The sequence below is a fragment of the Mycothermus thermophilus genome, assembly GCF_041956435.1.
Source record: "Mycothermus thermophilus strain CBS 625.91 unplaced genomic scaffold VTJ04scaffold_4, whole genome shotgun sequence".
Lineage (NCBI taxonomy): Eukaryota > Fungi > Ascomycota > Sordariomycetes > Sordariales > Chaetomiaceae > Mycothermus > Mycothermus thermophilus.
Window position 1 is genome coordinate 1,333,355 of NW_027191430.1, and position 24,931 is coordinate 1,358,285.

Below are 24,931 nucleotides of genomic sequence, written 5' to 3' on the forward strand. Positions count from 1 at the left end.
AAAAAAAATGAAAGAAAAAAAAAAAAAGACAAAAAGCTCACCCCCAACCCTACTCCCGCGCCGGTCGAGTAGAGGTGGAATGGTTACGAAAAACCCCCGAGATGGTTTTTGCTCCGACGCGTCTGGGGGTCGAACCCAGGACGTTTTCGATTTACGGCGTGGGCGTGCCTGGCGAATCTAGGGCCTCCTCTCAATGCCGCTCGGCCACACTCGGGTATGTGGCCATTGAGAGGAGGGCTTGTTGGAGAGGACGCCCAGCGCAGGGACTTATATTCCCCCGTACGTCAGGTCGACCGGGTGACGAGGTTGGTGCCGGTCAGGCACTCAGATCCATGGATGTTCTTACCTGACGGGCTCGACTATTCTCGTCCCAAATCTCACATCTGATTTGAGAACGGACTCTCCTCCAGTCTCGAGACTGGCATGGATTTGAACCACATCTTCTCTCGTAGTTGTGTTAGGTCGTTGGATGGAGTAGTATCATAAAGCTCAAGTCCAAATAACCAGAGGCCTGAGAAGTCCCACCTCTCTGCGAGCGTGTACCTTATACACATACCGGATATCTCAAGTACTCAGGTAATGATCATGGAGCATGGCGTGTGGAAAGACGAGACCTGGGCTGGGAAGTCAGCGTAGGATGCCGGGGATGATCTGACGGAGGATGGCTGAGACAACATTTCGTAACAACCCTGCTTGCCTGCTTTCATGTTGGGCACCTCCAGCTTTGCTCTGCCTTGGGTATTGAACCAATTGACCAGACTAAACCGCATCACAACGACCTGCCTCACATACCATTGACATAAGTACATACAACCACCACATTTTAAACGCCTAGACATCAACATCTATTCCGCACATTCCTCACCGCCCCGCTACTCATCATCGTCGTCGTCATCATCATCGCTCTCACTAGCATCCACTTTCTTCCCCTTCCCCGCCGTCACCGGCTTCGCCGACCCATTAACCTTGCCCTTCTTCTTCTCCTTTCCATTAGCAATCGCCTTCACGTCATCAACCTTCCCTTCTTTTTCCCCTTCTCCTTCAACCTGATTCTTCCCGGACCGCTGAGCTTGGATCCGCGGCACCTCAAATATCACCGCCCCACACCGGCCTTCCTTCATAACCTTCCACCTTCCCAGGCGCAGTTCCTTGCCCGTGACGACCACGACGCAGAGCCCGTCGCGACCGCGCTCGCCGCGCTCGAAGAGGGCAATGTCGTTGACGATGCCGCGGACGATGTCTTTCTTCACCTCCTGCAGCTTGTCGGTGGGGCCGTTTGATTGTTCCTGGCCGGCGGTGCTGTTGTTGGGTGAGGTGGTGTAATCGCTGCCGAGGACACCAACCTCCTCAATCTTGCGTTTGTCTTCGCTCAGCCGCCAAACGCGGACGCATCCGTCCCAGCTCCCGCTGAAAATCACGTCCGAGTAGGGGATGGTGCGGAGTGCGGTGATGCCACGGGGTTGCGGGGCAGGGATGGCTCTGGGATCTGGCTCGGCGTTCGCGGACACCTCTTCGGGCTTGAGAGGAGGCTCAATACCGTGGGCGCGGGGGATCACGTGCAGAGGCTTCTTCCGCTGGATGCTCCACAGCGCGAGGTCGCCGTTGTCGCTTCCCGTGACGAACGTCTCGTCGTCAATCATCGCGACGCAGTCCATGCTGCCCTCATGCGCGGCCGACGCGGGGTCGAGGCCAGGCGGGAGTTTGTGCTTCTTGCTGCTGGACCCGTCCGGGCCGCCGCCGCCGCGGAAGACGAGCTGAGATTCTTCGGCGACTTTCCAGTAACGGGCGGTGCGGTCGCGCGCTCCTACTGTGACGCAGCGTTCGGGGTTGAGCGCGTCGACGTCGAGGATCTCATCCTGGTGGCCGAAGAGGGTTTCGACATAGGCAAGTTCATCGAGAGACCAGACTTTGACGGTGCGGTCGCGGGAGCAAGAGAAGAGTTGGTTGGTGCCCCGCCGGAAGGCGAGGCCTGTGATGGTGTCGCGGTGTTGGGTAAAGGCGCGGATTGGGGTCAGGTCGGAGGCGTTGTAGACGACTAGACGCTTGTCGGCGCCACCGGTTACAACAAATTTTCCGTCTTGGGAGGCGCGCACGGTGAGCGGCGCGCTGACGGGACCTTTGTAGTTCTTGTCTTTGGCTTTGGCAGGTTGGGCCTTGACAAAACATACCCTCTCGGGCCTCTTCTTGGGAGGAGCGGGGGGCTTCTTGGGCTTCTTCCGCGTCGTTTGCGGCCATTGGTTCTTGGGCAGGTCTTGCAGCTTCCATTTGGTGAGGTAGCCGTCCTTGGTGGTCGTGTAGGCGTACGGGGCGCAAACAGCCACGGAGGTGACAGTGCCTGAGTTCCAACGGAATTGGGTGTGCGACGCCCCAGAGAAGTTGAGCTCAGAGGCGAGCCGCCGATAGACTCTGCCCTTGGCCTCGGCCACGTCCTCTTGTAACCGCTCAGCGAGCAGGTCACGGTCGATTTGCTCCGCGTCGAAGGCATACTCATCCTCGAGCTCCACCTCTTTCCTCGCCTTCTCGAGATAGCGCTGTGCGAGCCTCAACCGCTTCTCGGCGGCCGTCTCTCCTTCGCTGTCTGACGACGTGTTGGGCCCCTCCTCGGAGCCGCTGAGGCCCTTAAACTCATCCTCGCTCTGGTCGCTGTCGAGATCGCTGCCGGATATTGACTCATCGCGCTCAATTGCCTTTTTCTTGGGTGCGGCGGCTGATTTTGAGGGGACCTTGGAAGTGGACTTGGATGCGGTTTTGGATGAGGATTTGGCGGTTGCTAGACGCTTTTTGGGTGCTTCCGCAACGGCAGCCCGTTTTCGCTTTTTCTGGGATGCCGGGGTGGTGAAAAACGACGACATTGTGGTGGTCGTTTGCCGTCGAGTGGGCGGTTTGGAGATGTTGTTCTGCACCGCTTGGAGGCTTCGTCTGGAGAGCATCAAAATTTCTGAGGCGTCGCCAAAAAAAGTTGGCGTATCGGTGGAGAACGTCGCCGATGCCGAGCGCGGTTGTGTGGGGCATCTAGACGCGGCAAGCGATAAGCGACAAGCGCGAGTGGTCTGTGCACACATTCTCTCGGCTGGGGAGCCCCACTGCTGGGGCAGCCGCGAGGCGGCCAGGCGTGCGTGTTGCCGCTGCCTGTTGAGCTCCAACAGTGAGGTGGGTGTGTGTGCTGCCAGAAGCTGAAGCAACCTGAAGCTTCCCACTTCCAAGTGCCACATCGTCGACCACAACCTCCAACCTCAATCTCCAACAGAACAACCCCAGACCCCGCCACTGATTCCAATCGGCCAAAATGTATGCGTTTCCAGAATCCCTGCTTTCCAGTTCCCTACTGACTCCGTCCATAGGGAGGTTCTGCTCGGCATCACAGGCAAGGACTTTACCTTGATCGCGGCATCCAAGGCCGCGATGCGCGGGCCGACCATTCTCAAGGCCACCGACGACAAGACGAGGGCGTTAAACGACCACACATTGATTGCCTTCTCAGGCGAGCCGGGCGACACAGGTTGGTAGTCTCTAAGAGCACCTACGATCCCATCCACAGCTAGTATGCTAACGGTCGCCATAACAGTGCAGTTTGCCGAGTACATCCAGGCCAACTCCCAACTCTACTCGATGCGCAATGAGACCGACCTGTCCCCCTCAGCCCTGGCACATTTCGTCCGCGGCGAGCTGGCCTCAAGTCTCCGGTCGCGGAACCCATACAGCGTTAACCTCCTCCTTGGAGGCGTCGACCCCATCACTGGCAAGCCGAGTTTGTACTGGTTGGACTATCTTGCGTCGTTGGCAAAGGTCCCGTATGCGGCGCACGGCTATGCTCAGTATGACACACCCACGATTTGCCGTCATTGCTGAGAGAACCAACGGTTAACTGTGTTGCAGATACTATTGCCTTTCCCTTCTTGACAAGCACCACCATCCCGACATCTCACTGGAGCGGGGTCTGGAGCTGCTCAAGCTTTGCTCCGAGGAGTTGAAGAAGAGGTTACCGATAGACTTCAAGGGCTTGGCGGTCAAGGCAATCACCAAGGAAGGCATCAAGCCGATTCCGTTTGATGAGGACGAGAAGGTGGTCAAGGACACGTGATGATAGGAGGGTTTGGCTTGGGTATGGTAACGACCGTATTGGGCGTGTATGATACTACGTCATTGAAGGCGAAAATGCATGCGCTCAAGGTGTCGTGGGGTTTTCGGATACAATATCGTCATCCCCACGTTGGCCGTTGGGCTCGGTGAAGCCGTGACAGGTGAAACCCCACATTGGCCCCGAGTTTCAGTTCCTGACTCCTGCCACCACGAGCTCTGAAGGCGATCAGACTCATTAGATACTAAACCCCTAGTTCGCCAGCAGCCACGTTTTGATCAACACAGTTTGCGTCTCGGGTGTGGAGAATCAAATTGCTGTGGTCGAGTCCTGGGCGATGTTTGTGCTCGTAGACATGGTCCATGTCGGATGCTGTGAGCCTGATGTACCTAAGGTAGGTACCTCGCTGGACCTTTCTCCTATTCCATGAGCTTTCTACGAGTAGGTTAGCCCCCTGTACTTCAGCTTTACTATCACCAATATTCTTATCTTTTTCTTGGCTGTGTCATACGTCAACTTGTCCATCATCAGCGACATGCGGCCTTGATTGGGCATCCGTGCCAGCGTCCAACTGAACCGGGGAGCGTCAGCGGCCGCCAGGAAGCGGTGAGACTGCAGCTTCACGGCGAATTCAGCCCTCCAAAACAATAGTTATTGGCTGGATATTTGGGCCGGGACTGGGTCAAAGCTCCCAGAACCTAAACATCTCAGTTTCATCCACAGGCCTCAACTTGAGAATCGGTATGTTCTGCACTAGAAAAGAAAAACAGAATGATGGTCCTCTGTACTTCGGCTTCGGAGATATCCTGAGAACTGGAACACCAGTCGGCGTCCCATTCTTGGCTTCGCCAACCGGGACGCGGGCTGCAGTTACACTGAAACTGCAGCTGTTCCGGCATTCCACGGAACCCGGCGTAGGGCTGTGTTATTGTAGACTAAGAGGGCCCTCGTCATCGAACGGGACGAAAGCCGATTGCCACAAGTGAACCTTATCCCCGGTAATGAGTTTATTCGGCCGGCGAACCCGAGATTCTGGCCGGGCAGCTCAGGGCTCCAAATCGCAGCTCGCCACAGGAACACCACTAGAAGCATCCACTAGCCACTTGGGAGAAAACAAGAAACCAGCTTCGCCATCGCGAGCGCGCTTCCCCCACCATCCACCGATCGCCAGGTATCCTTTCTCTGTACCAACACGGTCGTGCATCTTGTTGCGGGAAGGCAAGGGGCAGAAACAGCAAAGTCGCCACAGCCCGCGCAGACCGACCAAAATCTGACCAGGGGTTGCGTGCGCTGTGCAGCAAGACGCAACAGCAGACCACGATCCAGACGAAAGGATCTGAGCCCTGTGAAAGTTTGGGCAAGGCGAACTGCTGGCTCCTCCACTGAGCGTCCACTGACAGGTGCCCGCCGCCCGCTGCCCGCCGCTGCCTGGCCCAATCTGGAAGGTGGGTCCACCCAAGCCCAGCCCAGAGGCACCTGAACCCAGAAACCCATTTTTCTTCTTCACCATTGCGCCTCCCCATCTCTCTGCTCTAAAATCTCTTCCCTTTTCTTCCCAAACACCCCAAGGATTTTCGAATCCAACCCAAACCATTCCATCTCACATTTTCCCTTACACAACCTCGTCTTTCCTTTTTCCTTTTGAGGATCTTCATCTCGGATTCTTCGAAGGGTACTCGGATTCCCTCTTAATAATTTTTGATTTTGTTGAGGCACGCGGCTTTCGCGACCGACAAAACAAGCAAAAAAAATTCCCCGAAACCACGAACGAGGAAGCATCGTTTTCTTTTCGATTTTTCTTCGTTCTTTACCCGACCCAGTGTCGTTTTCGACTTTTTCTCAAAAACCTACTCTCATTAGAACGACTCGTTCGGCTTGAGAGCTGAGAATCTCGAGTTTTCCAAACAACAAAACCTCATCACGACCGACAACCATCAATCTCGCGTCAACAACACCGTCATCATCATGGCCGACCAGATCAGCAGCGGCATGGGAAACCTGTCCCTCGAGTCGAAGCCGGCTCAGAACCAGGCCCCCGCTCAACAGCAGCAGCCTGTCACCCGTTCTTACATCCCGCCTCACCTGCGCAATAAGATGGCCCAGGCCAACAAGGCATCCGTGAACTCGTCCGGCCCGGGTCCCCAGGGTGGCGTGGGTGGTGGAGCGCCCATGAACGGTCTGAACAACAGCGCTTGGGCTAGGTACGTACTTCTGTCTTCCATCTGATTATGGATAACGAAGAATGATGGCTAACTCGATGACAGCAACAACTTCGATGTTCGCAGCGATGTCCGCAGCGGCGGAGGTTGGGGCGGCAACTACGACGGTCCTCACCAGTCTTGGGGCCGTGGCGGCGGCGGCGGCTTCAATCGCAACTCGTACCGCAGCGGCGGCCCCGATGCCCGTGAGTCCCGTGGCCCCATCAGTGCCCGCGGTGAGGGCCGCTGGGTCGACGGCAAGCACATCATCGGCGCTCCCGACCCGCGCCTCGAGCGTGAGCTGTTCGGTACCGCCGACGATCCGAGCAAGCAGCACACCGGCATCAACTTCGAGAAGTACGACGAGATCCCCGTCACTCCTTCGGGCCGCGACGTGCCCGAGCCGGTCCTGACCTTCAGCAACCCCCCGCTCGACCCCCACCTCCTCTCCAACATCGAGCTTGCTCGCTACAAGGTCCCCACCCCGGTCCAGAAGTACTCGATCCCCATCGTCATCAACGGCCGTGACCTCATGGCCTGCGCCCAGACTGGTTCTGGCAAGACCGGCGGTTTCCTTTTCCCCATTCTCCATCAGTCTTTCGTCCAGGGTCCTTCGCCGATTCCTCCTCAGGCCGGTGGTGGTTACCGTCAGCGCAAGGCCTACCCCACTGCCCTGATCCTGGCCCCCACTCGTGAGCTGGTCTCCCAGATCTACGACGAGGCTCGCAAGTTCGCCTACCGCTCGTGGGTCCGCCCCTGCGTCGTCTACGGCGGTGCCGACATCGGCTCCCAGCTTCGTCAGATCGAGCGTGGCTGCGATCTTCTCGTCGCCACTCCGGGCCGTCTCGTCGATCTCATTGAGCGCGGCCGCATCTCGCTCTGCAACATCAAGTATCTCGTCCTTGATGAGGCCGATCGCATGCTGGACATGGGTTTCGAGCCCCAGATCCGCCGCATCGTCCAGGGTGAGGACATGCCGCCCACCGGTCAGCGCCAGACGCTCATGTTCTCGGCCACCTTCCCGCGCGACATCCAGATGCTTGCTCAGGACTTCCTGAACGACTACGTCTTCCTGTCTGTCGGCCGTGTCGGTTCCACTTCGGAGAACATCACTCAGAAGGTCGAGTATGTCGAGGATGTTGACAAGCGCTCTGTCCTGCTCGACATCCTGCACACCCACGGCACCGGTCTCACTCTCATTTTCGTCGAGACCAAGCGCATGGCCGACTCTCTTTCGGACTTCCTGATCAACCAGAACTTCCCGGCCACCTCGATTCACGGCGACCGCACCCAGCGCGAGCGTGAGCGTGCTCTTGAGCTGTTCCGCAACGGCAAGTGCCCCATCCTTGTGGCTACTGCCGTCGCTGCCCGTGGTTTGGACATTCCCAACGTCACCCACGTTATCAACTACGATCTGCCTACCGACGTCGACGACTATGTCCACCGCATCGGTCGTACTGGTCGTGCTGGCAACACTGGTCTCGCCACTGCCTTCTTCAACCGCGGCAACCGTGGCATCGTCCGTGAGCTCATCGATCTGCTCAAGGAGGCCAACCAGGAGGTTCCTTCCTTCCTCGAGACCATTGCCCGCGAGTCGTCCTATGGCGGTGGTGGTCGCGGCCGTGGTGGCGGTGGTCGTGGCCGTGGCCGTGGCGGCAACACTGACTTCCGCAAGTACGGCGGTGGTGGTGGTGGCTTCGGTGGCAGTGGCGGCGGCTTCGGGGGTGCTCCCCACAGCGGTGGCTACGGTGGTGGCTTCGGCGGCCCCAACAGCGGCTATGGCGGCGGCTATGGCAACTATGGTGGTGGTTACGGCAACCCCGGCGGTCCTGGCGGCCAGTCTTGGTGGTAAACCGTATCCCAAACCACCACGTCACGACGCGTGCAGTCGTCAGGATCCCTTTCGTTTTTTCTTTTCTTTCCTGTCTTCTTTTTCATGCGTCATGAATTCGGTTTTCACCTACGGACCTTGTGGGATTTGTAATGCGGCGAACATGGCTATTCATTTCCGACGGGAACTCGGCGGTCTTTTCGACGACGCGAAGGTTTCCCCTATCTGGCTTTGACGATAGATCGGGCGTTTTCTGCCTCGTGGGGCGGCGAACTCCCATTCGGACGACTTGATACCCTTAGACCAGAAACATTGGAACGTCGGCAATGCGCACTGCCCTCCACACCACGGACGGCATAATGGATTGCGGGCCTCCGGTTGACGGGATCCCGACACAGCACTGGATCCTTACGGTCAACCTTTCATTGTTGTTTCTGCCCTTTGGCCTGCTTTTCGGAGAGGGCTGGGTGCGCTCACATAGAAATGGGGGGTCATGGCATCGCCGCAGGGTTTTTTTTTCTGTTTTTGTTTTCGTCTTTCATCACGCGACGACGCATCGACCATCTCATAGACAAAAGTGGATTTCTCGGTCTTCTATCTCTGGCTGGCTCGGAACGAAACATTATTTTCGGGACTTGGCCAGGGTCAGAGATGATATGGGTCTCTACGACAACAGGTCAGGGAAAGGATTTCGGGAGGCATTCCTGAGGAATTGCTCGCGGGACAAACAAAGGGAAGATGGACTGGTAATATTTTTCGACAGTTGAGGAAAAATCAACTCTGGGGAGGGAATGATGAACAAAAAGAGAGCAACAGCATTCATGATACCCCTTTTTTATGACTTTTTTTCGCCGTCTCTTCGTCGATTCGAGACGAGACACCGGACGGGGGAAAAGAAAAACAAAGAGAAGGGAGAAAAGGGGCATAATATGCTTCCCTTGGCTGGGGCTTTTTTTCTCAATTGTTGGGACTTGGAAGGTTTTCTTCTTTTTCTTCTGCGAAGGGACACACCACACGGGGGCAATCTCGGGAATGGGATCATGGAAGGTTGACCGAGCGAGGCGCTTTGGTCAACGCAACAGGCGGCACACTACTGCTGTTGCCGTCGTGGTTGTCATCATCGGTTCTTTTCGTGACCGATAGAGAGAGAGACCTAGATCAAGCAGTTTATGCTCCTACGTTGAGCTGAGCTGCTTGCTGGACCGAGAGGTCCGGACAAAAAAATGGCTTTGCATTACTTTTGATTGTTCTTTGTGTGCATGTGATATGTGTGTTGCCTTGACTTTGTGATGTGACAATGGATTGCGATGTGACGATGGATTGCGATGTGACGATGTCTTTGATCAAGACGGTTGTATCACATCAACATCGGAAGCCGTATCAGGTGTAGATCGGGCGAAGCAAGGAGGGAAGAAGAGACGATGGGTAAGTGCCTCTGACTACTTGTAGACATTCTCACTCACAAGCTTCACTTTAAGAAGGCGTGGAACTTTTTATGCCCTTAACTGAGCTTGTTGTGCTATCCCAGTCGGTCTATCTATGCCAAGTCATGATTATTCATTTTCCCGTCCCATCTGGACAGGCCAGCAGCATTATTCGGTGACTGTTGAGGACTAACGAGTAGGTAGGCCATCCAGTACAGATCATTCGTTTGATTCAGCTTGACTAGGTGAGGTGAGGTGGTTGTTGTTTAACCCACCATGCCAACAACGCCATCGGCATAAGACAAGATCATGACACCAACTCCTCCAAAATCGACTCCAGCTCATCCTTTCTGAAGGGCAGACTGAGCAGCTCGGTCCCGATAGAGTCCTTGTAGCTGGTGATGATTTGGTGGTCGTGGAATCTGTGTGCTGTCAGCAACCATATTTTCCACAGCATGAGAAAAGGGAGATAGAAAGAGGAAAACATACTCCTTCAACAACGTCCTAAACGCCATTTCCGAACTGCAAATAAACTCCTCCACCGCCTTGTTATACACCATCCTATACTCCACCGCCGCCTCCTCCCCTTCTCCTCCTCCTCCCCCTTCTTCCATAGCAACCAACACCTCACCCACCAACAACCGAAACAAACTCCGCGCGTTCTCGGGCAGCGACTTGAGCACGAACGCCACGCCCTCCTTGCCGCCCGCCCTGCGCGCCCGCCGGCCGAGCAGCTCGTGCACCTCGTCCACCACGTCCAGCTCGCACGCCGCGAAGGGCGCGAAGGTGGTGCAGTCGTGGAAGACGAAGTTGAATTGCGTGCGCAGACCCGCGTCCCACAGCCGTGGGAAGTCGGGGGTGTCGGCGGTGCAGACGAGGCGGATTGTTTGCCGGTGGGTGGAAGCGAGGGTGGCGAGGAGGGATTGCAAACCGGGTTTGCGCAGCGTCGGGGAGTCGATGGAGTTGATGAGGAGGGTGAGGTGGAAGGAGTTGGCGGGGAGGGAGGAGAGGTGGGCGAGCAGGTTGGGGAGGGTGGGGATGATCGTTGGGTTATGATCGGGTAGGGGTGGTAAGGCGGAGGAGATGGTGGCGAGGATGTCGCGCGCGGTCAGGGTGCGGAGGTAGCCGTTGATGATGACAATTTTGTGGTTTGGGGAGGGAGGATGGGAAGAGAGGTAGGTGGCAAAGGAGTGCAGGAGGCGGCGCTTGGAGCCGTAGCCGTACAGACAGGCGCTGAAGCCCTGGGAGAGTTCGAAGGCCCATTGCGGGAAGGATTCGGAGTGCAGGGACTCGAGGAAGTTGACATCGGCGGCGTGGGGGTCGTCGAGTTGGCGGAGGATGGAGAAGTATTCGTCGTGGGTGAGCAGGTTGAGGGAGGAGAGGGTGTTGCTGGAGGTTTTGGCTAGGCCGGGCTTGTTTTGGTAGAAGTACTGCTCGTGAGGAGGAAGATCGCGCGGTGGCGTTGGGGATCGCCTGGCTCGTCGTTTTCGTCCTGGTGTCTTTGAAGGTGTTGTAGGTTCGGCAGTCTCCTTATCTTGGTCTTCCTGCTCGTCGCCCTCACCCTCGCCCTCTGCGTCTTCATCCTCGCTGGACTCGTAGATCTCGCGGGCAATGGCTTCGTCTTCCAGCTCGTCGTCGCTGGTGGTTCCGCCAATGACCCGGTCGATCAGGGCTCTGGCGCTCTTCCTCCGAGCGGATCTGTCGGCAATGTTTCGTCTGCTTGGTGTATCGAGGCCATTCGGCTTCAGGGGAGTGCTGAGGAGGGAGCGTTTTCTCGCCGTCTGTGGCGTTTCCGCGACGCTGGCAGCTTTAGGCGGCCGTCCGCGGCGTTTGGCGGGTGTTTGTTGGTGGTTGGATGGGGAGTCGCTAGCATCCCCATCGGCTTCCTGGGTATTGTTGGCAGCAGTGCTGTTGGATGGACCGGTTCGTATCCGTCGTCTTGGGGTTTCGGCGTCGTCTGGTACGTCGTAGGGGTCGGGAGACAGGTCTCGTTTACGGGCGCCGAGGGATGTTGGGTCCGTCTGGACGGTTTTTTTCCGGGCCATTGTCGTAACTTGGTGTGTGTTGTGTTTGATTACTGTTAAATCTCCAGGCCATTATCCTAGGTCAAAGACCTGAGTTGAACGGGAGTTGGTTCAATTCATGGGAGACGCGTCTGAGCATCTGGAACGCGTTTAGCGGTAAGTGCCGGAGGAACTAACCCTAACCCTTCGTCTCTTCACAGGAAGATGTCTGCCAAGGCCCAGGTTGAACTTCACTTTGTCACCTTCCCGTTCAACATTCACTTCACAAACCGAGTTCTTGTTTGTCACTCGTTCAGTTGTCCGTTCTCTTTTAGTTCCACACTTGAACCACAAAATTTACAGCTCCCAGCGCGAAAAGCAAGCCAAGTATGGGACTCAACCTGAATCTGTCAGCGTCGCTCAACATCTTCCGACTCCTAGCGAAGCCTTCACTATGTCTTCCACATGCAACAATCTCAACTTTTGACGATTTGCCCATCCCTTTAAGCAAGGCATTTTCCTCCAAGATGGGAAACCCTGTCGACATTCGAGCCATTGTTCTTGACAAGGACGATTGCTTTGCCATCCCTGATGACAATAAAGTGTACGGTCCATATAAGGTTAGACAACCCTCACCCTCATGTCATTTTTCCCTCCTCGGATCAATCTTATCTTCCTCACTTCTTTTTCGCTGTGTCAGTGCTGAGTATGACAAGACTCGATTTGATGCCCTCCGCGCCGCCTACCCAGGCCGTCGGTTGCTGATCGTGTCCAACACTGCCGGCGCCACGAGTTGGGACAGGGACGGCCGTCTTGCCATGGAGGTGACCAAAGCCACTGGCATCGAGGTTCTTACACATTCTGTGAAGAAGCCCGGTTGTGGTGACGAGATCATGGCCTATTTCCGCCGACACCCTGAGACGGGTGTGACGGGACCACACCATATTGCCGTGGTTGGTGACCGTTTGACCACGGACATGATGCTGGCCAACATGATGGGAAGTTGGGGCATCTGGGTCAGGGATGGTGTGGTGCCGTTAGAAAAGAAGAGCATTGTAAGTGACCGCTGACTCTCTTTTCTGTGGTGTTTGTCTAACTAGATTGTCTAGTTCTCCAGAATGGAGAGGAACCTGGCTCCCTGGTTGATAGCACGGGGATATTCGCCGACTGAGCCCTCGAGTCCCTTTGAGTAGAAGTCTTTGTGAACTCGCCTGCTCGACTGAGCGTATCTCAGACGGCCATGGCTTCAGTGTAATCTTTGATGGCCCAGCCTGGAAGACAGTGATCCCGTGATTGGAGAGGTCGTCTTACGTATTCAAGCTAGACTTGACTCCAGGCGTACTGCGAATACCCAAGACCAACTGTAATGCTAAGGCATCTGTCACAGAGATAGCAAATATTCTAAGCAAAATTGAGACAGCTTGTCTCTGAGTCAGAGCCTCAAGAACCCGAAGGCAATGGTAGGAGGGTCTGGTTCGCAGATGACAGTTTGACAGTTGAAGTTACAATTTGCACCAGTCAAATTTCCATCAGTTCCACTGTGACCTGATCTGGGTTCAGGACAAGTGACTGTTGGACAGGCAGGTCCTTCCCTTTCGCGACGATGCCCTTACTCTTGTGGGTCGCAGGAGTGTCGCGACTCGAACTCCTCGAAGGACCCTTGACTCGATGATTGCACAGGACGCCCTTAGGTTCGTGAAACTCTACGTCGGGGATTCCGCTTGCCATGTGCACATCAGGTTTGCTTCCATGAGATGAAGGGCGTTGACGATACAGTTCCCAGAGCATGTGGGGCTAAGGGCTTGTTTACATCAGTCAGGGGTAAGGTTTGTTGAATAGGGGTGGTACTATCATTACAACGATTCTACAACATGGAAGGGAATTAGCATTGATTAATAACCTCTTAGATATGACATGAATTGGTCACAATATACCAGCTTTCTGCTGACACAGCAGTTGTCTTCCCTCACGAATAAGGTCATGGACTGGGGAGTCGAACTCCAAGTTCAATGGGTTCATGCCATACATGTGCATCAAACAGTGACTTCTATGACTCGCAGATCGAAGTCTCTTGTTCATGGTTGTTGAGGTCTCATGGCTGCTCTAGTTCAGTGTTTTGACACTAGATGAACTATATCCACAATGGCTTGTGAAACGTGTAAACATTGTTCAGGGACTTTCGAGGGCGGAGTTCCATGAAGCTCAATGACAATAACATTCAGTTACTCGAGCTGATCTTACCAGCAAAGCAGACACAATGGCAAGTGGGACATGGTACATTATGCAAGGACCTTTGAGGATGGTGTCGTTGCCGCAACCACCATGTTGGGATGAGGGTCCGCAAGAATAGAGGTCTTGATGGCTTGTGTATCTGTGATCCTTTCTTCAGAGACGCCGACATGAGTCTCAACGATTTGTCGAAACAATGGCCATCCGGCGAACCGTCGAGAATGTCTGCTTTGTTTGCTTCTCGACGCAGCTATTCATGACCAGCCTCAAATTAACCCTCGGTTGACTGGACATGAGATGGCTCGTCCCATGACCAGAAATTCCGCAGAATTCCGCCTCTTTAAACCGGATGACCGGTCGTCACAAAGCCATTTATGAGATCGGATGACGATGCAATTGACTAGGGCGCTTCATTCAAAGACATTCACAAGAGAGTCCCTTCAATTGTCAATGTATTGTCGTGCAACAATAGCATCAGATTGGCCAGTGAACATGAGAAGGCCGGCGAACTGAAGAGGTTCCTGGGACCCTTGGGAAATTCTATAAGAGGGGCCAGTTTACTCCTCTTCCCTCCTTCTCCTTCAATCTGCTTCTCACCAGCTCTCACCACCCTTGGACAAGCCTTGATTCATCACCAAGTCTGACAATCCAACATCATACTCCGGTGTCCAAGGTTCAACATCTTCCATCTTCCCCCTTTATACCATACTCCATCCCCCTTACTATCGTCTTCGATCTTCACCACACACCACCTCACACCCCCCTCACACACATAACCAACATCTCTCACCATGGGCGGCAAGACCTGGTCGGAGGAAGAGGAGAGGGTGTTCTGGAAGCAGCTCATTCCCTACACCCACAAGCGCCTCGGCAACAATCCCATGCAGTGGGGAGAGCAGAGCTGGCAGTGGGTTGCCGACCAGATGACCCAGATCATGGGCAATAAGGCGCGTCGCCAGTACACTTACCTCTGCATCAGTAAGTGTTCGCCAGATGTCCAGCCTGTATCCAGACTTTCACTTCCAATCTAAAGAGAGTGCACAAAGTTGCTGACAACCCAAGGCGAGCATTACTTCCAGAACGCGTCCCAGGGCCACTTCTCCCCCAACGTTGGCAAGATGTGCAAGAGGTACTACAAGTTCGGTAAGCTTCCCCCTGTTTCACTATTTCCTTTGTAAGCACCCACAAGACTAACCCCCCTCCAGAGCAGAGGCTCAAGAAGGAGCGTGTGGAGACCCAGAAGAAGCTGGAGGCTCTGAAGAAGGCCGAGCAGACCAAGAACGACAAGAAGGCCAAGCTCAGGAAGGAGGAGGATGCCGACGACAAGGCTGCCATCAACATCCTCTCCGACGTCGAGGCCAAGGACGAGTCTGACAACGAGGTCAAGACCGAGGTAAAGGAGGAGACCAAGGTCGAGGTCAAGGAAGAGGGTGATAACATTCTCGCGCAGCTCCCCGCCGCTCCCAAGGGGGAGGCCCAGACTGAGCCTGAGCCCGCCACTTCCACTCCCCCCAGCACCACCACCGGCGGCAGCGGCACCATTGAGAGCTTCCCGGCCCAGTCTGCCACCAATCCCAATCCCAAGACCAACACCACCCATCCCAAGCCTGCTCCCGGCCCTACCACCAGCACCATCACTGCCGTTCCCACTCCCGCCCGTCCCGCCAAGAAGCTCAACCTCCTGGACGCCCAAATTGCCGTTCCCAGCGGTACCTCCACGGCCCAGACTCTCGGACACTGCAGGGACCCCATCCCCCTGGACGATGCCTTTTCCACCAACCCGCGCCCGCAGTACTATTACCCACCCACCCCCGCTTCTGGAGCACTCCCCGCAACGACCAGCTACGCCTCTTACCCCAGCGCCACCCGCGGCATTGATGCCGAGACCGAGTACTCCGCCGCCGCTGTCCCGGCGCCGCCTGGGATGACGACGCTCTATCCTCGCCTGGGCCAGCAAGAGTGGGCCATCGCGGGCGGTTATCCGTACTATTACTATCATCAGTACGAGGGTCAGGGTCTGGGTCAGAGCAAGCGTCGTCGCTATGAGGATGGTGATGACGAGAAGGAGGATGAGGAAAGGGAGGATAAGGAGCGGATGTTTGGTAGCGGGGTGAAGCGTGCGAGATATGAGGCTTATGATGGGTACTATTACCGTTATGGGCGTGGTGGGTATTGAGTTGAGGAGTTGGTACCATGGAAGGGAGCATGGGGTCGTTGTTTTTGAGAGGAGGATCGGAGGGGATAGGAGGTGGATAGGTGAGGACGTGATTGCTGGGAGAGGGAATGGTTGGTATGGGGAGGTTGGGAAAAGAGGGGGGTTTATCTGAGAAGGTTTGAGCGTTGATTTTCAGAAATGATTGGAGTGTCAGCATGGAATGGAGCAGAGAGTAAGCTTGCTTTTAGCTCAGGCACCTTCGGGCAGTTTAGTGATTAGAGAATTGCAACATGCGGCGCCTTTTTTATGTTGCTTTGACATGGTTGAGTAAATCACCTTAGATGACGGCTGTCGGTTCATGTGAAAGAGAGTGTGTCAAACAGAGGTCATTTGATCCTTGGTCGGATGTTTCCTATCCCAGCTTTACCTGTAGAGTGTGCCGATGATGTCCCAGTTTCGGCTACTCCAACAACCATATTGGTTGTCTTTTGCGTTGAGGTGACCTCCGGCCAAGTCAGAGTGCCGAGACCCGGAGAGGGGCCGGTCGGGGCGGGGCTGAACGGACCGGGACGTATACTGTTTGCCGATAATCCGTAAGCGCTTGCAACCGCCGTTTGTCCACTTCAAGTCATAATGAACCATCAACGACAGCTCCAAATAATATGTCACCATCACCTCTTGAAGTCCCAATCTTCGGCCCAGACTCGGGCCCAGCAGCCGTCCTCAACGGCGCTGGCAGACTCGAACTCAACCGCGCTGGCTCTTATGGTAGGTACTTTAGTTACATAATCTTCCCTCATCCCATCATCATCTGCCACACTAGTATATCAGTATCACCTAGATCTGACACCTCCCAGACGAAGGCGGCCTCACACCGACCCTCTCCGAGCTGGAAACCCTCCTCTCCCTCCTAACCGCCCTCCCCTCCGCGCCGCGCCCGCCAATCCGGGTCATGATCCGCCCCCGCGGCCCACCTTCTTCCCTGAGGCCAGACTTCATCTACACGCCCAGCGAACTCTTAACCATGCTGCGGGATATCAAAGACTTTGCCTCCTCCGGGCTGCTCGACCCGTCAAAGGGGGACGGGTTTGTCCTTGGCGTGCTGCGATCCATCAGCGGCCCGCACGGGTCCGGCGAGAAGGTGGGGATTGACGTGCTCATGAACCGCATGCTGATGGAGCTGGTGAAAGGGTTTGATGTGCCATTTGTGTGTGTGTTGCATCGCGCGGTGGATAGGGTGTTGCGTTTTGCTTTTGCTGGGGATGGGGATGGGAGCAGGAAGGTGGGGGAGGTGTGGAAGCAGGTGTTGGAGGCCGGGTTTGATGCGGTGTTGACCTCTGGAGGGCCGGGGAATGCGATGGAGAATATCAAGGGGTTGAGAGAGGTGTTGGCGGCGGCCAGAGCAGAGAAGTCTGCTGGGAATGGGAACGGGAGGGGGTGGAGGTGGTTGTTGGAGGAGGGGTGCGGAGGGAGAATGTGAGAAAGTTGGTAGAAGGGTTGGGACTTGGGGAGGAGGGGAGGTGGAAGGAGATGGAGAGAGATGGGGTGAGGGTTTGGTTTCATTCTTCGTGTTTGAAGGGAGACGGGATTGATGAGGAGGAGGTAAGGGGGTTGGTGGAGGAGTTGGGGAGATTTGGCATTGGTAATGCCGAGGAGGGTGGGAAGGAGGGAGAGTGAAGGAGATGAGGAGTGGGGAGGAAGGTGAGGCATTCGAATTCCTTACCTGATAGTTTCCGGACTTGGCTGTTCTTGGGAGAGATGGCATCGACTGAGGAAGATGTTTGCCAGGGACTTGTGGTCTCGAGCGGATGGTGTGCCAGAGCCGGTGGTGTACCTCGATCCTCGATCTGCATGTGCACCACCTCCTTCAACCTCCTTGCACCAAAACAAACATCTTCCTACCCTACACAAGCACGACATCAACCATCAGTGTTACCAATTTCATTTCCCATCATAACCAGAAGCCTGTGCCTGGTTCTGCATAGTTCCGTTCCCACGGACCCGTGGGGCCCCGGTTGGCATGTCCGGTCCGGGCCGCACCAATCAGACCCTCCGGACGAGGCACGTTGTGTGTGCCCCTGGATGGCATCCAACATCAACCTCCAGGAGATGAACTACACACTATAGCTTGCATGCATACAGCAGGAAGGCCATTGAAGCTATAGAGGGATTTATGGGCCCAAATCCGTGGGTGCTACGAAAACACGTGCCTCAAGAACTCCCTGTGAGCACAAGATGGCCGTGTAAGTGGCAGGTTCTTACCCGATTAGGAAGTTGGTGATGGCGTCGCGTCTCTGCGCAACCATCCATTAGCAACATCAAGCTCAACCTCGTGGAAGTGATGGTTCCACGAAAATGTGATTCTCAATTCAAGAGTTCGTGGGGGTAACTCCGGGTGCCTTCAATGCGCAACGACATTGTCGACAACATAAATCAGACCTCGGACAGTCACTGAGCAGCACAATCAGGCAGTCAGCTCGTCTATCTCCTCTCTTCAAAGGTTGCCCCCCTCTCCTTACCAGCATTACGATGCTGATCCCCAAACCCGCCCTCCTAGCGGCCACCCTCGCCGTCTCGGGCGTAACAGCCCAAACCTTCCAACGCCTCGGCACCTGTCCCGACCTAGGCTGCATCCTCCCCCCTGACCAGCAAGACTTCTTGCCAGGTCAAGAATTCGACATCCGTTTCGAGATCCACGCACCGCAGAACGGCTCCGAGGCCAAAGTCCCCAACGCTAACCCGGACATCAACTTCACCGCCACCATCGTCAGACAAGACGATGACAGCGGAGGGAACGGAAAGGGCAAAGCCAAGGGCAAAGGCAAGGACAACAAGACTGCCGCCGCAAAGGGGATTCGCGAGTTCTTCGGCCTGGGATCAGAGCCGAGTATCGAGACGTGGTCATTTCAGTGGTACGAGGATTTGTTTGCGCGTGATGCGCGGAAGCCGTCGGTGGTGAAGGTCGCGTCCAAGGTGTTTCGGCGCGTGGCGTTGTATGAACCCGGGGTGTACACGGTGACGTTGGAGTATGAGTATGCCGGGGAGAAGAGGAAGACGGAGGCGCGGTGGATGGTTAGGGAGCTGGCGACGAAGAGGAGGGCGAAGAATGTTATCTTCTTCATTGGTTGGTTACCTTTCCATTCCATATGTGTCTTGAAAAGTCAAGTGCTGATAATGGGGAATAGGGGATGGAATGACCACCAATATGATCACGGCGGCGAGACTGTTGGCACATAAGACGGTCAACGGGAGGTATCAGTCGCTGCTGGCGCTGGATGGGTTTCCAGTGTTGGGGCATCAGATGGTGAGTGATTCGGTCTATGTGTGCGGATATGTTCTTGATGGTTTGCTGATGGGGCCGGCAGACACACTCAATCGACTCGTTCATTACTGACAGCGCCAACTCTGCTTCCGCGCTGTACACGGGGCATAAGAGCAGCGTGAACGCCTTGGGGTGAGCATGATAAAGATGCTAGTTCCTGGACCGAACTGACTGACATATATGGCAGAGTCTACGCAGACTCCTCTCCCGATCCTCTGGACGACCCCAAGGTCGAGACCATCGTCGAGCTGTTGTACCGTATCTGGGTAAGCCATCTCCGCCAACACACCTAGATATCCACCCCATCTGACGATAAACAGGGCGCCGCTTGGGGTGCCGTCAGCACGGCCTTCATCGCCGACGCCACACCCACCGCACTCTCTGGTCACTCGCGGGCTCGCTCGCAATACGGCGTGCTGGTCGACCAAGCGTTGAACGGCGTCCGCAACTACTCTTGGACCAAGACCGACGGACCCGATGTCTATTTCGGCGGCGGCGCAGAGCAGTTCATCCCCGGGTCGGGTTCGTACCAGAGGAAGGATTACTACGCCGAGTTTGCGAACAAGGGCTACAGCATCAGCTGGAACAAGACATCCCTCCTCGCGGCGCCGAACGACAAGAAGGCTCTTGGCATTTTCTGCCGCGGGAATCTGCCGGTGTGGTTGGACAGGCATATCTTCCCGGAGAATGTCAACACGCTGGATAACCACCCTTCAGGGGCAAGAGGGGCGGCGACCGATTTGCCCGGGCTCAAGGACATGACGCTCAAGGCCATTGACGTGCTGCACAAGCGCGGAGGAGACAAGGGGTTTTTCCTGATGTCGGAGGCGGCGTCGATTGACAAGCAGATGCACGCCATGGACTACGACCGGGCGCTGGCGGATTTGCTGGAGCTGGACGACACGGTCCGCGCGACGATTGAGAAGCTGAGGGAGCTGAAGATCTTGGACGAGACGCTCATTGTTGTGTCGGCGGATCATGGCCATGGCTTTGGTAAGAGAGAGCACCACAACCACATCATTCAAGACCAGCCAACTGACTCTTACACTGCTAAATAGACGTCTTCGGCAGCTCCGACACGCACTATGCCGCCGCCCAAGCCGACCCGCGCTCCAAGCGCAATGCCATCGGCGTCTACGAACGCTCCGGCCTCTCGCAATACGTTCTGCCCCCTCCCGACGGCAGCGTCGGCTACAACACCGGCCCGCACTTCCCGCTCAACTGGGACCCGCGGTATGTCCTCGCCGCCGGGGTCGTCGCGCACCCCGACGTGCGCGAGTCGTACGGGGTGGGCAAGACGCCGCGCAGTCCGGCGCGCGCGGGGGCGGGAGGACAGGTGTATGCGAGCAACACCGATAGGGCGGACGGGTTTTTGGTCAACGGCACGCTGCCGACGGATCAGACGCAGGGCGTGCACTCGCTGACGGACGTCCCCGTGTATGCGATGGGGCCGTGCCAGGAGGAGTTTGGAGGGACGTATAGCAATATTGATGTCTTTTTTAAGATGGCGGCGTGTTTGGGGTTGGGGTGGGGGAAGAACGTGACGAAGGCTGGGAGGTGAGAGGTGACTGGTATAAACGGCAATGCGCTGAAGTGGAGTATAATATTCCTAAGCTCCCCTGAGGAAGAAAAGGACGTCGGAGTTCCCAGTCTCTCTTGGGGACAATACCATCTTCATTGCATTCTCCCGTTGGATGACTCTCAAGGAAGCATAAAATGGAATCTAAATCCAAACGCCGTGAGAACCATGTCCAGCAAACAGGCGTCGGCAGCTCTGCAACGGGGATCCCAAGCAACTCCGGCTTTGGTGCCACTCCCAATCCAGCCCCGGCATACGAGGAATCTTGCCCCTTATCCTGCTCTTGCTGTCTCTGAAGAACCCGTTTCTGCCTCCTCCTCCGCCAGTGGCGGATAAAGAACCACAGACCAACGAGCAGCACCAGCCCCAGCACCGTCGAAACGCAAATCACCGCTATCATCGCCGCTTCAAGCCCACCAGAACCTTGCCCTCCCCCATCCGCCGGCACGCTCGAAGGCCCATTCCCGCCGCCTGCCGACCCGGTCGTCGTGGTAGTGCTAGTCGGCAGAACCACCCCATCCTCCGGCCCATACACCATCCTCACTCCGTACGCATCCAGCCCATCATCCCGAGACACCAACTGCCCCCCCCTACTCGTCGTCCCTGACTCCATGTCGGTGCCCACGACGGTAATCACCAGCGGATCCCGCGGCCCTCGCCAGGTGCAGTACAACGGCGGCTGGCCCGACGGCATCGTCTTCGGGTTCCTTGCGCACGACAGCTCAATGGTCGTGGTGGTGGTTGTGGCGTCGTCATCGTCGGCCTCAACTAAGGCCGTGGTGGTGGGGCAGCAGATGGCGATGGTTCGGGAGTTGGAGGAGAGGGAATCGGTGTCGGTGCAGGCGGTCCGGTAGCCTTCCGGGCAGACGATGCCGGGGGAGTAGAAGCCATCGGTGGCGGTGGGGTAGTTGGACGGTAGGCAGGAAGAGGGGTTGTCGAGGATGGCGAGGGTGGTAGGTATGTCCGAGGAGTGCTGGAAGACGTAGGTGATGTGGGCGATGCCGCAGTCGGAGGGGCGGGTGAAGGTTGTGGTTAAGGGGTGGTTGCTCTCGGAGGTTGGGGAGGCGATGAAGGGGCCGGAGCCTGCTTGGTCGGCCATGGTTGGGTTGGTGGGGGGAGGTATTAGGAGGTTGAGGTAGAAAATGGTGGAGGTTGTGGTGGGTGAGTGGTTGAATGCATCTGGTATGTTTACTTTGCTCTCGGGAGCGTTGAGGGAGGAGATTGAACCTGTTTATTGGTTAATAAGTCCGGAGGAGAAGGTCTGTGTTTGAATGTCCTCCCTACCAGGTATATAAATAGCGGTACCTTGGAACCCGACATCAACGCCGGTGCGTAGGGCTGAAGCGACTCCTCCGAAAACCTGCGCCAACCGAACCAATGACCAAAAAAATCGGGAGATCCTAGGATTCATTTCCAAACCAATTGAATATTTTCAATATCCCAAAAGTATTTGTACTTGATAACGAGAGGCACTTATTACTGAAGCCGAGGAACCATCATCTATCTCTGCCATCGAGGAAGGTTGGGGTAATGCTACCTTCCATGTGATGTTACACAAATAAGAGGTCCAAAAAATGGAATGCGGTTGAAGCCGACGGCGTGTGTCGTATGTGTGAAGGAGATGTCGTACCGGACAGGGTGGGGTGGGAGATTAAGGATCGTTCGAGTTAATAACGAAATGTCTTCCAAAATACATCGTTCATTGACATAAGACGAAGACGTGGACGAAGGAGTCAGTCTCATATTGTAGTATTAATAGCTATATTATCGGCGCCTACCAGGCGCCGTGTATATCAACTCTTCTCCGTATCTCTATTCTCAACTTGTCCTCTAATGTTGTAAGTATGTTCCTCGAGCCCTTGACGCTTCGTAAGCCCGTAATCAGAGAGGCAACACGACTACCATCCTTCCATTCCCAATCCGAGAGCTGGATCTGGTACATCATTGCGGGCGTTACCTTGTTTTTCCACAGGGGCACGCTGTTTTGGTATCTCCGCGCCCGATCAATGACAAGGCCAACAAAGCTAAGAGCGAGCAGAATAACACCGGCCGGATAGATAATCCACAGCCAGCGGACGTGGATCCGAATGATGGTGTGCGCGGCTTTCCCAATGGTAGTTGCCGGTTGTGAAGAGTTGGAGCGCAGCTGGTCTGTCATACTTTGGGCCATGGAGTGAAAGGTTTCGATGATGTCCCCTTCAAGAAAGGCGTTGCCCAGCCCAATCGAAGGCGGAGCCGACTCGCCGTCGTAAATGTTGTCACTGAAGCGAACAGAGTTGAAGAAGAGTGCAATCGCCACGAGATCGTGGGTTCGTGTCCCTAGTACTGGCAGCCCGTCCTGGATAAAGTCAACCTCGTAAACTGACCAGTGAGTGCGACCTCTCCTAGCGTTGCCTGTTCTTAATGGCAGTTCTTCCATCAAGCCGAATGACAGCTGACCCCCGAAGGCAGCTACGTCTATGTACCGGTATGCGACAAGGTCGAGATCACACTCAACAATCTCCATATCGTTGTAGGGATCTTTTGGCCACCAATTCCCCGGGTCGGACTTGATGCGTAACGCGGCGACGCGGGCGATGGATGGGCCTACAAACCCGTCAGGATCGGGCCAGGTAGTCTCAAAGTCTGTTTGGTTTGTGCGGTCGATCGCCCCAAGGCTGATGATGGTCTGGTATGATGTTAGGGAGTATGACCCGTCGAGCCGGACACCGCCAGGCGTTGTCAGGTTCATGCTGGGATTTCCTTGATGGCGAGATGGGTTGTCGCTCCAGACAAGAGTAGCTGATCCGTGGGCATCGAGAGTCGCGGTAGTGACGTCGGCACAGGTGGCTTTGAAACCGAGAGATATATATGTGCCAGGCCATTGGCATTCCACAGATGGGCAGCTGAACACTGGTGGTGAGCTGAGGTTAAACAGACCCCGATATATTGCACCCTGCATCGTAACGTCTCGTGTCATGGCTACATGGAATTATTAATTAGCTATTACGATGTAATTACGATTGGAACCTCGGCGAAGCAAAACGGCATACGAAGAGACTGCTCACTTACCTCGAATACCGAATACGCCACCTGTTGATCCAACAGGAAAGCCACCGCCATCATAAAAGTGACAAAGGCCCAGCAAGGCAGCAGGGGTGACATCAAAAACAGGTTCAGGCCGTAGCTCGATGAGCTGTTGAATAAAGGTACCATACCCCAACGCTAGGATTGTAGCAGCGATCCCAATCACCGCGACGAGCCGGAGCCGCCCCAGTTTATGACAGCGAAACAAGAGCCAGGCCGAACCAAACGCTCCGCGGCTCGCTTCGTCTATCAAGTCGAGGTCGGACAGTTTATGGGGCTTCTCGACAAGGTGCAGCCATTTGAACTGGCCAAAACACGCCCCGACAATCGCTACAGCAATAGCTCTTGAAACTTCGGACAGAATGGTGAGGATTGCCTGGAAGTTGAACAGGAAGTTCCATTCATCCAGGGGTCTGTTGTCATAATGAACAAGGAGATAGAGGAGGAAAGCCATGGCGTCAACCGCGACAACGGCCAGACTGATCTCCTTTGCCCACCCTCCTGATTCGGGTTCATCTTGAATTGAGGTAGGGTCGAGGACGGACCTGACGTAGCGTTGATTGTAGGACCTCATTTCCCGGCCCTTTCTTTTGTGGCTTGTGATCCCTGGAGTTAAAAAATGTCAATATTAATAGCGCTTGATAAAGCGGAACAACCTGGTCGACATATCAACGGTAGGCGCCTAATTATGGCGACGATAACTAACTAGCAAGGGGAGATGAGAACGATGCCGGGCTGGCGTAGTCCATATATAAATCATCCATACATAGTCCCTCAAGGCAGTTTCGTCAACCAGTTCAGGATGAGGCTGAAGAATCGATCTAGTTTGCACCTTCGGTCTGGCACCATGTCTTTTTCAGAGGGTTGACGGCTGAGAACAGACTCACCAGATCATTGATGTTGTTGGCTCAGCTGTGCAACAACTTCCAATGGTGTTTTGGACGCAACTGCCAACAATGCTCACCGGCTGCAACCGCGTGGCTCAGGGGTCCAGCTTATGCAGGCTGGGGAAAGAAGAAAACATCGCGAGGTGCGTCTTGGAGGCA

The 24,931-nt window shown here is 55.5% G+C and overlaps 13 protein-coding genes across 13 annotated transcripts; 9 read left to right on the top strand and 4 right to left on the bottom strand.

The window, feature by feature from the left end:
* Positions 1 to 872: 872 nt before the first annotated feature.
* On the bottom strand, positions 873 to 2,852 carry VTJ04DRAFT_6218 (uncharacterized protein; the record flags this gene model as incomplete). The annotated part of the gene is made up of 1 exon (XM_069364416.1): positions 873 to 2,852. One exon carries the CDS (start codon positions 2,850 to 2,852, stop codon positions 873 to 875), a length of 1,980 nt encoding a protein of 659 aa, XP_069218244.1.
* Positions 2,853 to 2,889: 37 nt separating this feature from the next.
* On the top strand, positions 2,890 to 3,382 carry VTJ04DRAFT_6219 (uncharacterized protein; the record flags this gene model as incomplete). The annotated part of the gene is made up of 3 exons (XM_069364417.1): positions 2,890 to 3,112; positions 3,259 to 3,288; positions 3,342 to 3,382. The coding sequence occupies 3 exons, from the start codon at positions 2,890 to 2,892 to the stop codon at positions 3,380 to 3,382; spliced, it is 294 nt and encodes a 97-aa protein (XP_069218245.1).
* Positions 3,383 to 3,402: 20 nt separating this feature from the next.
* VTJ04DRAFT_6220 (uncharacterized protein) lies at positions 3,403 to 4,081 on the top strand (the record flags this gene model as incomplete). Its single annotated transcript, XM_069364419.1, has 3 exons — positions 3,403 to 3,499; positions 3,566 to 3,815; positions 3,877 to 4,081. 3 exons carry the CDS (start codon positions 3,403 to 3,405, stop codon positions 4,079 to 4,081), a joined length of 552 nt encoding a protein of 183 aa, XP_069218246.1.
* Positions 4,082 to 6,043: 1,962 nt separating this feature from the next.
* On the top strand, positions 6,044 to 8,128 carry VTJ04DRAFT_6221 (uncharacterized protein; the record flags this gene model as incomplete). The annotated part of the gene is made up of 2 exons (XM_069364420.1): positions 6,044 to 6,279; positions 6,343 to 8,128. 2 exons carry the CDS (start codon positions 6,044 to 6,046, stop codon positions 8,126 to 8,128), a joined length of 2,022 nt encoding a protein of 673 aa, XP_069218247.1.
* A 305-nt stretch (positions 8,129 to 8,433) lies between these two features.
* VTJ04DRAFT_6222 (uncharacterized protein) lies at positions 8,434 to 8,874 on the top strand (the record flags this gene model as incomplete). Its single annotated transcript, XM_069364421.1, has 1 exon — positions 8,434 to 8,874. One exon carries the CDS (start codon positions 8,434 to 8,436, stop codon positions 8,872 to 8,874), a length of 441 nt encoding a protein of 146 aa, XP_069218248.1.
* A 24-nt stretch (positions 8,875 to 8,898) lies between these two features.
* On the top strand, positions 8,899 to 9,159 carry VTJ04DRAFT_6223 (uncharacterized protein; the record flags this gene model as incomplete). Its single annotated transcript, XM_069364422.1, has 1 exon — positions 8,899 to 9,159. One exon carries the CDS (start codon positions 8,899 to 8,901, stop codon positions 9,157 to 9,159), a length of 261 nt encoding a protein of 86 aa, XP_069218249.1.
* A 679-nt stretch (positions 9,160 to 9,838) lies between these two features.
* On the bottom strand, positions 9,839 to 11,576 carry VTJ04DRAFT_6224 (uncharacterized protein; the record flags this gene model as incomplete). The annotated part of the gene is made up of 2 exons (XM_069364423.1): positions 9,839 to 9,953; positions 10,021 to 11,576. 2 exons carry the CDS (start codon positions 11,574 to 11,576, stop codon positions 9,839 to 9,841), a joined length of 1,671 nt encoding a protein of 556 aa, XP_069218250.1.
* Positions 11,577 to 12,061: 485 nt separating this feature from the next.
* On the top strand, positions 12,062 to 12,727 carry VTJ04DRAFT_6225 (uncharacterized protein; the record flags this gene model as incomplete). Its single annotated transcript, XM_069364424.1, has 3 exons — positions 12,062 to 12,154; positions 12,251 to 12,589; positions 12,644 to 12,727. 3 exons carry the CDS (start codon positions 12,062 to 12,064, stop codon positions 12,725 to 12,727), a joined length of 516 nt encoding a protein of 171 aa, XP_069218251.1.
* A 1,827-nt stretch (positions 12,728 to 14,554) lies between these two features.
* Positions 14,555 to 15,939, top strand: VTJ04DRAFT_6226 (uncharacterized protein; the record flags this gene model as incomplete). The annotated part of the gene is made up of 3 exons (XM_069364425.1): positions 14,555 to 14,741; positions 14,826 to 14,906; positions 14,969 to 15,939. 3 exons carry the CDS (start codon positions 14,555 to 14,557, stop codon positions 15,937 to 15,939), a joined length of 1,239 nt encoding a protein of 412 aa, XP_069218252.1.
* Positions 15,940 to 16,580: 641 nt separating this feature from the next.
* On the top strand, positions 16,581 to 17,398 carry VTJ04DRAFT_6227 (uncharacterized protein; the record flags this gene model as incomplete). The annotated part of the gene is made up of 2 exons (XM_069364426.1): positions 16,581 to 16,686; positions 16,776 to 17,398. The coding sequence occupies 2 exons, from the start codon at positions 16,581 to 16,583 to the stop codon at positions 17,396 to 17,398; spliced, it is 729 nt and encodes a 242-aa protein (XP_069218253.1).
* Positions 17,399 to 18,447: 1,049 nt separating this feature from the next.
* On the top strand, positions 18,448 to 20,801 carry VTJ04DRAFT_6228 (uncharacterized protein; the record flags this gene model as incomplete). The annotated part of the gene is made up of 6 exons (XM_069364427.1): positions 18,448 to 19,042; positions 19,104 to 19,222; positions 19,284 to 19,372; positions 19,428 to 19,506; positions 19,561 to 20,233; positions 20,299 to 20,801. The coding sequence occupies 6 exons, from the start codon at positions 18,448 to 18,450 to the stop codon at positions 20,799 to 20,801; spliced, it is 2,058 nt and encodes a 685-aa protein (XP_069218254.1).
* Positions 20,802 to 20,941: 140 nt separating this feature from the next.
* Positions 20,942 to 21,918, bottom strand: VTJ04DRAFT_6229 (uncharacterized protein; the record flags this gene model as incomplete). Its single annotated transcript, XM_069364428.1, has 2 exons — positions 20,942 to 21,014; positions 21,077 to 21,918. The coding sequence occupies 2 exons, from the start codon at positions 21,916 to 21,918 to the stop codon at positions 20,942 to 20,944; spliced, it is 915 nt and encodes a 304-aa protein (XP_069218255.1).
* A 675-nt stretch (positions 21,919 to 22,593) lies between these two features.
* On the bottom strand, positions 22,594 to 24,459 carry VTJ04DRAFT_6230 (uncharacterized protein; the record flags this gene model as incomplete). The annotated part of the gene is made up of 2 exons (XM_069364430.1): positions 22,594 to 23,648; positions 23,871 to 24,459. The coding sequence occupies 2 exons, from the start codon at positions 24,457 to 24,459 to the stop codon at positions 22,594 to 22,596; spliced, it is 1,644 nt and encodes a 547-aa protein (XP_069218256.1).
* Between the last annotated feature and the right edge of the window lie 472 nt (positions 24,460 to 24,931).